General features: G+C 40.5%; 1 protein-coding gene across 6 annotated transcripts in view; it reads left to right on the forward strand.

The window, feature by feature from the left end:
- The first annotated feature begins 4,502 nt into the window (after positions 1–4,502).
- PWWP2A (PWWP domain containing 2A) overlaps positions 4,503–12,281 on the forward strand; it is a 34,624-nt gene continuing 26,845 nt past the window's right edge. For 2 of the 6 annotated variants that reach the window (XM_004371244.2, XM_004371245.2), the window contains exon 1: positions 4,503–5,125. In XM_004371244.2, coding sequence (XP_004371301.1) covers positions 4,551–5,125 — 575 coding nt within the window. In that variant the 5' untranslated portion in view covers positions 4,503–4,550. Of the gene's footprint in view, positions 5,126–6,169; positions 10,492–12,048; positions 12,059–12,281 lie in introns of those variants that run through there. The other 4 variants (XM_023726536.1, XM_004371243.2, XM_023726533.1 and 1 more) reach the window with 4 other exon arrangements.

Below are 12,281 nucleotides of genomic sequence, written 5' to 3' on the forward strand. Positions count from 1 at the left end.
AAGACCAGGTTCAGCATTTCTCAAGCTGAAAGGACTGAAGAAAAAATTCAAGCCTTGAGCTGCAATGTTGAAGGATTCTATGGGTAAAAAAATGAACGATGCAGGAAGCATCAAAAGAAGATGAAAGGAACACATAAAGTCACTGTAGCAAAAAGAATTGGTCGACGTTCAACCATTTCAGGAGGAAGCATATCATCAAGAACCGATGGTACTGAAGGAAGAAGTCCAAGCTGCACTGAAGGGAATGGCAAAAAACAAGGCTCCAGGAATTGATGGAATACCACTTGACATGTTTCAACAAATGGATGCAAAGCTGGAAGCGCTCACTCATCTATGCCAAGAAATTTGGAAGACAGCTACCTGGTCAACTGACTGGAAGAGACCCATATTTGTGCCCATTCCAAAGAAAAATGATCCCACATATTTCAGAAATTATCAAACAATATCATTAATATCACACGCAAGTAAAATTTTGCTGAAGATAATTTAAAAGCGGACGTAGCAGTACATCAACAGGGAACTACCAGAGATTGAAGCTGGATTCAGAAGAGGATGTGGAATGAGGCCTATCATGGCCACTGTCAGATGGATCATGGCTGAAAGCAGAGAATACCAAAAAGAAGTTTACCTGTGTTTTATTGACTATGCAAAGGCCTTTGACTATGTGGATCATAACAAATTATGGATAACATTGTGAAGAATGGGGATTCTGGAACACTTAATTGTGTTCATGTGGGACCTGTACATAGCCCAAGAGGCAGTAGTTCGAATAGAACAAGGGGATACTGTGTGGTTTAAAATCAGGAGAGGTGTATGTCAGAGTTGTATCCTTTCACCATACTTATTCATTCTGTATGCTGAGCAAATAATCTGAGAAGCTGGACTATATGAAGAAGAACGTGGCATTAGGATTGGAGGAAGACTGATTAACAACCTGTGATATGCTGATGACACAACCTTCCTTGCTGAAAGCAAAGAGGACTTGAAGCACTTACTGATGAAGATCAAAGACTACAGCCTTCAGTATGGATTATACCTCAACATACAGGAAACAAAAATTCTCACAACTGGACAAATAAGCAACATCATGATAATCGGAGAAAATATTGAAGTTGTCAAGGATTTCATTTTACTTGGATCCACAATCAACACCCATGGAAACAGCAGCCAAGAAATCAAAGGACGTATTGCACTGGGCAAATCTGCTGCAAAGACCTCTGTATTTATTTATACTTTTTTTTTTTTAATTGTACTTCAGGTGAAGGTTTATAGAACAAATTGTTTCTCCTTAAATAGTCAGTACACATATTGTTTTATGACATTGGCTAACAACCCCATGACATGTCAACCCTCTCCCTTCTTGACCTTTTTTTTTTTTTTTGGTGAAAATGCACATAACCAAAGATACACCATCCATTTCAAAAATTTCTGCATGCACAGTTCAGTGATATCGATTACGTTCTTCCAGTTGTACTGCTATTCTCACTTTAGATGAAGGTTTACAGAGCAAATTAATTTCTCATTAAATAATTAATACACATATTATTTTGTGACATTGGTTGCCAACCCCAGGACATGTCAACACTCCTCTTGTCTACCTTGGTTCCCCATTACCAGCTTTCCTGTCCCCTCCTGCTTTCTTATCCTAGTCCCTGGGCTGGTGTTCCCATTTAGTCTCATTTTGTTTAATGGGCCTGTCTAATCTTTGGCGAAAGGGTGAACCTCAGGAGTGACTTCAGTTCTGAGTTAAAAGGGTGTCCCGGGGCCATACTCTCAGGGTTTCTCCAGTCTCTATCAGACCAGTAAGTCTGGTCTTTTTTTGTGTGTGTGTGACAGTTAGAATTTTGTTCTACATTTTTCTCCATCTCTGTCTGGGACCCTCTATTACGATCCCTGTCAGAGCAGTCGGTGGTGGTAGCTGGCACCATCTAGTTGTGCTGGACCCAGTCTGGTGGTGGCTGTGGTTGTTGTGGTTCATTAGTGCTTTGGACTAATCTTTCCCTTGTGTCTTTGGTTTTCTTCATTCTCCCTTGCTCCAGACGGGGTGGGACCACTGGAGTATCTTAGATGGCCACTCAAGCTTTTGAGACCCCAGACGCTACTCACCAATGTAGGATGTAGAATATTTTCTTTATAAACTATGTTATGCCAACGTATTGAAATGTCCGGAGACCATGGTCCCCCACCCTCAGCCCAGTAATTTGGTCCCTCAGAAAGTTTGGATGTGTCTATAACACTTCCATGGCCTTGACTTGGTCAAGTTGTGCTGACTTCCCTAGTATTGCATATTGTCTTACCCTTCATCCAAGTTACCACTTATATATTGTCTATTTAGTGTTTTTCCTTCTTACCCTCTCCTCCCTAGTAACCATTAAGGGATGTTTCTTTCTGTGTGTAAACCTTTTCATGAGTTTTTATAATAGTGGCAAAAGACCTCTTTATAATGTTAAAAAGCAAAGTTGTCACTTTGAGGACTAAGGTGTGCCTGCCCCAGGCTATGGTATTTTCAATCACCGCATATGCATGTGAAAGCGATACAATGAATACAGAAGACTGAAGAATTGATGCCTTTGAATTATAGTATTGGTGAAGAGTATTAAATATACCACAGACTGCCAAAAGAAACTTGTGGGAGATTATACAATATGGGAACTCAGTCTGGGTCTAGGAGTTTCATAGAATTATATGTTATGTTTAATTAATCAATCATGGTGAATTACAGACACAGTGAACATGGTGAAAACCCTGGAAGATACGATCCATGTCTGTTTACTGCAGGTATCTGGCAATAAATATCTGTTGAAAGAATGAGTGAGTGAAACAATCATGTACTTGGAAAGACCTGGGTTAGACAGGATCTGCTGCTAGAAACCTGTGTGACTTTTAAGATTTTTAGTCTGGCTAAGCCACAGTTCCCTCATCTGCAAAAGAGGAAGAAGATTTAAGTCTCAGGATTGTTAAATAAGTTTATGGGAAAATATCTGGCACAAAGTGAATATTCAGTAAATGCATTTCCTTTTGTTCTGTGAGGTAAGATTCTCAATCTGCTCCGACCGGGGCCTCCTACTGGCCTTTTCCCAAGAGCCAATGGCTTGAAATAGGCAGAACATATGGTGATATTTGCTTATTGCGATTTTCAGCCCTTTCTGCTTAGAATTGGAATTCTGGCGCTGCAACTTACTAGGAGTGACCTAGGGCATCCTCTTTGTGGCTCAGTTTCTTTATCTATAAAATGGACTAATTGTACCTACTTCTTAGCGGAATTGTAAAGAAAAATGTCTAGATTAGTGCCTACATACTAGGTGCTCAAAAAATGTTAGCTGGAATTTCTGCTTAGAATTTTTCTTTTCTTTTACTCTCTTTAAGGCTGTCAACTTCTTCTGCTGTCTATTGGCATTCTCAGTGGCTATGGTCTCTGCCGGGAAAAAAGACAAATTCAAGTGCAATTTGAGAGAACGTTCAGTAGATTCTTCCCGACATAACAAACCAGCAGGTTTAAAGTGCTGGTAGAGAGGTAGGGGCATCAGGACTCTGAAGATGGAGATCTTTTGTACCTGTAGCATAGGAGAGGCGGGGAAAGGAAAAGGCTTAACCAGGGAACCAGGTGTGACCACTTTTCACTGGATTTGGAGAGAAGAAGCAGTCTAGCAATGTCTCAGGACTGCTCTCTAGAACATTCATCAGCTTATTCCAGTGTGCATGTTCTCCCTCCTGTTCATTAGCATTTTTGTTTTTTGAAATAAGTAGGTGCTTTGTTCCTACAAAGTGGAGAGAAGTCAAGGAAAACACTTCTGGTGTGGGGCCTGGCAGGGGTGCCAGGACGTTATGAAGAATGTCTTGTCCATCTTTCTACTCCTAGGACTTAGCAAAGTGTCCAGCACTGCAGACCCTCAAAAGTGTTTGTAGAATTATTTTTCAAACTTAGTTGTCCTTTCCAAAGAAGCCTGTCGTACCCACACGCAGCCGCAAGCAGGTCCGCGCCTAGAAATAACATTTATTCTAAGGACCTCCGCGCGGAGCTTCCTGGGAAGCGGTCCCCCTCCCGCATCCTCTTGCTACTCCTCCCCTCCGCCGCCTTTGAAAGAACTGGCACGCCACGTGATTCCCTCCTTTCTCCCACCTCCGAAAACCTGGTTGATAATGGGCAGTAGCACAGGCCAACCGTAAGACCTTAGTTCTTCCTCCAGCCAATAGAAAGAAGCGATAAGTATATGGCTCTTCTTCTGGGAGTTGCCCCGCCCCCTTTTGAGCCCGCCTCCCCACTCCTCCTCTGAGATTCGACATTTGACAACTCAATGAGCCAATGAGAAGTTCCTACTCTGCATGGGAGGGCTGGACTGACTAGATGATAGACGTCCCCTACTGACCATTGGAATGTCATAAGGGCGGGAGGGGTGTAGGATGGAACCAATGGCGCGTTGCCAATAACGAGCATCAGGGAAAGGGCGGGTCGAAACTGTTAGCGGGAGGGAGGGGAAGGCCCGGGGAACCGAGCAGCGCTGCAGCCGCTGCCGCTGCTTGACTTAGAGGAGGGAGAAGCCAGAAAGAAAATGGCGGCTGTGGCTGCAGAGGCGGCAGCGACTGCAGCGTCCCCCGGGGAGGGGGGCGCCGGCGAGGCCGAGCCGGAGATGGAGCCTATCCCTGGCAGCGAGGCCGGTACTGACCCCCTCCCGGTCACCGCTACTGAAGCATCTGTGCCCGATGGTAAGGCCGACGGGCAGCAGTCCGCTCCTCAGGCCGACGAGCCGCCGCTCCCGCCGCCACCAGGGGAGCTCACCCGCAGCCCGCAGGCGGCGGGGCTAGAGCTGGAGGCTGAGGAGAAGCTGCCCGTCCGGCTTGCGGAGCCGGCGGCGGCCGCACCTCAGGAAGGGCCCGACCTTCCACCTTCTCCTGCACCGCCGCCGGAGCAGCCGCTGGCTCTGGAGGAGCGAGAGGAGCCACCGCTGCCCCAGCCTGCAGCTCCAGCGCTCGTGCCGCCTGCGGGCGGAGACTCTGCGGTGTCGCAGCTGATCCCCGGCTCGGAGGTGCGAGTCACGCTGGACCACATCATTGAGGACGCGCTCGTCGTGTCGTTCCGCCTCGGGGAGAAGCTCTTCTCCGGTGTCCTTATGGATCTGTCCAAAAGGTACTGCGCGCGTCCCCCATCACGCCCCCCGGGCGCCCCGGCCAGCGCGGTCCCAAGGGAGGGAGCTAGCCGGAGTGGCCCCTTGGCTCCCGCCTCCTGCACGCACGGGGCCCTGTCGACTGTACAGCCCTCCGGTCCTGCGCGTGCCGCGCTCTCAGAGTGGGGCAGGCGTGGCAGGCGTGCGATGCGGGGAGAGGGCGGTCCCTGCCCCAGGTGGGCTCCTGCGGGGGGCAGGTGTGTCGCGAACGGGGGTCGGGTGCTTCGCGGGCTCGCCGATCTCACCCCCTAGCCCCCTGGCCGCCTTCTGCGTCCACAGTCCGCTCACCCGCACTGGGAAGGGTGCGTTAATGCTAAATGCCAGATGGATTTTTGCAGTGATCAGAGTGCTGGGCGGGGGCGATTACTTGTGAGGCACTGGTGTGTTTGCCCTCGCATTAACCTTTAACTTTAGGGCGGGTTGGAGAAAAGGGTGTGTGCAGTGGGGTTCCCAAAACGTTACCTGTCACTCCATATAGGGGGGAAGATCAGTTATAAAAATGAGCCTTGTAACTGTTACTTTTAATGTTAGAAGTAATTCCCCTTAGGTAACTTTGTTCAATAGGGAAGCACATTTGGCTAATTTTACTCTTAAGAAAAGTCTAAGGAAGAGATCAGATTTTTTGTTTTGTTTTGTTTTACCTTTAATGACAAGGTGATGGGTGGCATAAAGCGTTCAGATGACTTCTAATACTATAGATTATAGTTTAAATTTATGTATTAAGAACGAGAAGGTTGAGTTCATCTACAAACCTCTGCCTTAACCAGCACATTTTCATCATTTTGTTTTAAAGTGTTTATGGACACTCCTTTAAACAAGTAACGATCATCTGTCTTTAAGTCTAGAGTTAAAGTTAACCTTTTTATTCTCTTCCTTTGCAGATATGAAGTGCAGAGACTCCCATTCACGGCTCTCCATTCTGTTTCCTGCAACAGCACACACTCTGATGGTATCTTACCTGCTTGGAAATGGCTTTTTAGTATGTTTCACTTTTAGCTCCTTGCCCTCTCATCAAGACACAAGAATCCTTCTTTCCCATTTGGGAAAAAAAAGCCATTTAAAATTTATAGCTAAGTATGGTATATGAGGGGAAGATGGGAGGCTTTACAGTTACTCTGTACACTGTTTAATCTCAGGTTTTGTTTTTTGTTTTTTAAGAATTTTGGCTCAGGACTTTTGTACTTTTGTTTTCATAATTAGAAAGCAGAATAAGATCAGTGTGCTTTCTGCTGATGCGTTTAGTAGTGAGAGACGCTCAGTAGTGTGTTTGCTATTGAATCAAACAGAAGAGAAGGCCAGTGATTGTGTGAGAATCTGGATTTCAAATCTGCAAAAGGAAGGTGCAAAAAGGTAAGTAGTTTTTACAGATGCAATGGATAGTGCTTTCTCGTTTTGAGGTTGTCATTGTGTTGGTGTTTGCTTGTTTTTTTTTTTTTTATTTGATAGAGAATTGCAGTTTATGAGGTTTGGTCTATTTTGCTAACAGTGTTTCGTATAAACAGCAATTTTTTTTGTTGGAAAAGCTTTTCTTACTATGAACCCTTCATATTTGAATGTTTTGAGTGAAAGGATCCGATCAAAGTATTTGTTTTAAAGCCATTAAGGGAACCATGTCAACTTTTCATTTAACAAATGTTTATTGAGCACATCTGTGTGAAAGGCACTCTTCTAGGTATTCTGAGTATGACATGATGTGTGAGACAAAGTCCCTGTCCTCTAGGAGCTAATTGGGAGGCACCAACTTGGAAGTGATGAGGTTTGAAAGTGAGGAAATACAACACAGTGTCTTTAAAGTTTCATAATTTAAAGAACTACTCGTTGGGTATTAAATTTTCATAATTTAATATGATTTGAAAAAAAGACCTGCCAATACATTTTTTAATCTCTGGTTGCTTTGATTACACACTTACATGTGGAGTTCTGGGGTTAAATGATGACCCAAGAGATACTTTTGTATAGGCTCTACCAAGATCATGACTCTGTACTCATCAGTTGCTTTAAAAATAATTTTATTCCTATTTGAATTAACCCTGAATTAAGTCTTTTGGTAAAAATAAAAAGAGCTTTTTGTTGAGTGCCTATTAAGTGCCAGGCATTGTACCACATGCTTTAGTGTTTATAACTCTGATGATAATTTTCATTTATGTAATAGGAAGAAATTGGGGTTCATTTAGCTTGGCAAGTCATTTAGCTTATTAATGGTAAAGCAAGAATTAAAATGTAGGTCTATCTAATTCTAAATCTATCCTTTTTCTACTTTTCTTATTAGAAAGTTAGTTGGTCTGGTGATTTTTTTTTTTTAAGCAGTAAGTAAAGAATTGGGTATTTCTGAAATTTAATGCTTACCTTAATGTTAGTGGCTGTATGTGATAATACAGAGGCTCTGGGTGGTGCAAATGGTTAACATGCTTGGCTGCTAACCGAAAGGTTGGAGGTTCAAATTGACCCAGAGGCACTCTGGAAGAAGGGCTTGGTGATCTACTTTTAAAAAGTTAGCTATTGCAAACCATATGCAACACAGTTCTCTTCTTGATACACATGGAGTCACCATGAATCAGAATTGACAGCAGCTGGTCTTTAGTTGATTAATAGCCATGGAACCATCTGCTCTAGAGACTCCTCATTTCCTTAGCAGTATATTGGGACAACATAGTAGGCTCTAAAGTCTTGGTTCTTGCTTGTCCAATGAGATAGGTAATAAAGAATTAACATTTGAGAGACTACTAAGTTCATCAATGTATGTGTGCTTTGAATTCTTCAGTCTTCAAGAGGAATTTAATAAAATTTTAATAATTTCTTCTTTATTTTATTCTGACATTATATGTGGTGCAGAAGTGTCTTTTAAAGTTGAGGAGTTGTCCACTGTGTGGCAAAAGGATTTGATCCTGGAAAAAAGAATTTAATATGTATGTGGATTGATCAATAACTTTTATAATCATTTGATTTTTTTTTTTTTTTTTTTTGCCTTATTTTTTTGCCCTACTTTTGGAGTTATTTGATTGAAGAACACATTTTCTGTTTGTGGAAAACAAGAGGAGGACACATTTAACTCAACAGTAACAACATACAGAGAAAAAAAAAAGGAAGAAAAGAAAGAGATACTAAGTGATTAGTAGACCTGGGCAGATTGTTAGGGTACTTGGATATTTGGTTCTAGTTCCAACCTCTCCAATTTAACACTGTGATTTTGGGCAAATCATTGTGACTTTCTGGGCTCCAGTCCATCTAGTTCTCTTGTAAGGCTAGTTTATTTTGGCTTTGGGCAGTTCACTTAAACACATAGAAACAAAATTTAGGCCTCAGTCTATACGTAAAGTGAATAGGGTGACCAGGTGGCCTGGTTTTTCTGAACCATTCTAATTTAATTGTTAATATCTCTTCCTTTCTTAAAGGTAGCTTGCTTTGGCAGATAATGACGTGGTCGCCCTAAAAATAAGGGTGTTTGAATATCAGGTTAAAAAGTTTGTTAAGCTTAGTTATTTATTTGATATTGAATGCCTTTAGATGGGACAGCCTTTAGTTTTGTCTGTGCTCTTTCATTATTGTTTTATACCCAACCCTCTTAGCTAATTTAGATTATCTGCCACCATGTGTGCTTGTTAGCAATCCTTACACCATTTTCTTTTTATAATTGTTACTATACAGTCTTCTACTAGCAGATGAAAATAATGAACCCTACAAATTCAGCTTGGATTTTCCTATTCCCTTTGGCGTAGTGGTTAAGAGCTTGGCTGCTAACCAAAAAGTCAGCAGTTTGAATCCACCAGCTGCTTCTCGGAAACCCTGTGGGATCTCTGTGAGTCGGAATTGACTAGATGGCAACGAGTTTTATTTTTTTTTCTTAACCTTATCGTTTTGTGATTTTTGTCATGGGTATGCTTTTCTTCATTTAGCATTATATAATAAGCGTTTCTTCAAGTTGCTAAACTGCCTTAATGATTATTTTAGGCAGAATAATAAATTAGTGGTTGTGCCGTAAATTTTGTTTAGGTTTTTATCATGGGAATTCAGTTTCCATATATGTATCACCCAGGGCTTCAGCATTTCTCAGCTTTAAGCCAAACCTGTTTCCTCATACCTGCCTCCACTGAACTATTTTCAGGCAAATCCCAGACATATCACTTTATCCATAAATATTTAGTATAAATCTAAAAGATGAGGACTTAAGACACACAACCATAGTAATATTATCACACCTAAAATAATAGCAAAAATACGTTTATGTCATTCAGTTTAAAAATGCTACACATTGTTTCAAAGCTCTCAAAAACAACATCAATACTATTATAAGTTTTGTTCAAATCAGTTCCAAATAAAGTTCATACTTTGCAGTTGGTTGATTTTCTTAAACCTTTTTTCATCTGTAGTTCTCCTGCCATCGCTTTAATTCTCTTGCAATTTATTTTTAAAGAAACCATGAACTTTGTTTTGTAGAATTTTCTACATTCTTGATTTTTTTCTAATTGCATCCCCTTCAATGCATTTCCATAACATTTCGAAATAGTTCTTTTCCCATAGGAGCTAACTGACAGGGCAGCAACACAGTCCTCCCAAGGTCTATTTTGAAAGCCTCTCTTCCCTTGTTTTGGGTCAGTAGAAATAATTATGGATATCTCTTAACGTGCCTGCAAACTTTTAGACCTATCCTTTACCCACACCTCCAACTCCAAGTCCAAACATAGAAGAGTGTAACCAATCAAGGTAATCTACAAAGAAAAACAGCCTTCAACCCAGCCTTCTGAAAAGGTAGTTCCTCAGCCTTCTCAATTTATACCTGAAGGGGTATTAATTATTGGGACCAACCGTTTCTGCCTGCACAGAGGGTTTTTTTTAAATGGTCTGTTCATTGCTAGTCTTCACAAGAAACACATCTGATACTACCTGTGGGAATGTATTTAGTACATCTTACAAAAATGGTAAAAAAAAAAAAAAAAAAATTGAAATCCTGAAAAATCTTTTTAAATTCCAGTTCTCTTGACCTGACATTAAGGAATCATGAAGTAAATGCTTGTGTTTAAAAATGCTTGCGCATTTTAATTTTGTAGTACGCTTATTAAAGGTTGTAGCTAGTTGTATTTTAGGATCAATCTTATACAAATTTTGACATTTTTGTGTGTATGTGGGGTACTATTGCATTAACAACAATTGAAGTGATTTCTTCAGAAAACCTCAGGTTTCACTGTTTTTAAAACAATTTGTAGCAAATTTACTTGTTCTTTAAAGAAATATAAACCAAGACAATGATTTCTTTTCTTTACAGAGACCATGAAACGTATGGTGCAATAGCCCTACTTTGGTGGGAAAAATATACAGCCATTCTGGTGAAGCAGTGAGTAGTAGTATCAGTAGCTTAACTAAAGTGCCCAGGTTGAGAATTTAGGCCTTCAAGTAGTGTGCTTGTTTGTGTTGGGTTGTGCTTACTTAAAACTCAAATTTAATTTTTTTTTTGGGTGGCGGGGGGGTGTTATTCTGATTATGTCCCAAGGTGTAGATAAAGGGTTCCCACTGTGAAATAGCCAAGAGGCGAGTGCTAGTCACTTTCTGACCCAGTTTTAGGACGCCCACTGTTACACAACTATACTGTATTGAGAGTGAATGCTTCCATTGCATGTTACACTGACCTGATCAGGGTTTTTTTTCTTAATGGAAGTGATTAGTTGTTGGACATTGAAAACCTAGTTTGAATCTGAGTGTAAAAAATCCTGTAACATTATGGTATCAAAAATTTATAGCTAGGTTTTATAAACTAGATAACTAGATGTGTTATACACAAACTATGCCAGGCATGTTTTATTGGACTTGGGGTTTCTCATGAAGTTAATTTTCAACCTTTTAGATCTAAATGAGACTACACATCACTGTCTACTGTTTGAAAGCAAATCTCTTGATGAAACTAGGTTTAATCTTCCTAAAATCAACTTTTCTGTGGAGGGTATTAAAGAGTTTGTATATTATATGTTTATCTTTACTGTTATGACTGAGTAAATTTCATATTGATAAAAAATGAAAGACATTTTTAGCGGTTAGTTGTACCTATTAGGTGCGTCATCATTTCTTGATATTTACTGGTCCTATCTCCCTAAATTCTTGAATTAATTCAAGCACATATTACCAGCAGAACAGAAGCTTGCTCTGGTTCTCAGATCTTGCAAGAATGAATAAATAGAGGTTAAGTTATATTCTGGGTGGGTTTAATCTAGAATGTTTTTGCTAAACTCTTTTGGGTGGTGGTCCTCAGAACAAGTGTGCATAAAAATTTCTTTGAGTCCTTGTTATTGATGCAGATTTCTGAGGTCCATTTCACCAGTCTGCATTTTGACAAGGTGATTCTGATGCAGATGCTTCTTGGACTATGTATAGGAGATATACTGATTTTTAGGGGGGTGATTTTGCCAAAATAGTAGAAAGATACATTTGTCAATCTTGTTTGAAAAGTTACTGGTTAATTAAGAATTGGACATAATTACAAAGTAGGCAGTTGATGTGGGGATGGGCAACAGGTCCAGATCCTTATTGTAGAACTAGTATAGTAGGCTTGCAAATGGTTTCTTAAATTTGATTGCCTGCTAGAGTTTAAGTGATCTATAATTTTCATCTTTTTTCCTCTGGAACCAATTTTACCTAGTCACCTTACTATAGAATAATGGCTTTTAGCCTTTTAAAACTTATTCCTGCTATAATACTTAATTTCACTTTTCTGCATATTCTCACCATCTAAGATTAACAAGCTTTACTTTCTGTAATCAATAATAGCTACTATGTATTTCCCACTTCTATGCCCCACACCATGCTGAGTACCTTGTATACATTGTATCATTTAATTCTCTGTAAAATCCAATGAAGTAAATTCTGTTAATCTCATTTCACAGATACAGAGACTGAGGCTCAGAGGGATTGTAAGTAAGCAAAATTAAGTGGCATATATTAGTAGGTATATTGAAGATGCCTTTTTGTACTATATACACTTTCTAGGATTTGAAAACAACCCTGCTTAAGTTGTCATACTAATATACTTTATCATTATTAACTTATGACTTGATGGGAAGTTAACTTTCTACTAGTTAGAAATGATAGAGCTCTCTGTTCTTCACTCACCCAGTGCTGTTTGCTTTTAAAATA

The sequence above is a fragment of the Trichechus manatus genome, unplaced genomic scaffold, assembly GCF_000243295.1.
Source record: "Trichechus manatus latirostris isolate Lorelei unplaced genomic scaffold, TriManLat1.0 scaffold00011, whole genome shotgun sequence".
Classification (NCBI taxonomy): Eukaryota; Metazoa; Chordata; class Mammalia; order Sirenia; family Trichechidae; genus Trichechus; species Trichechus manatus.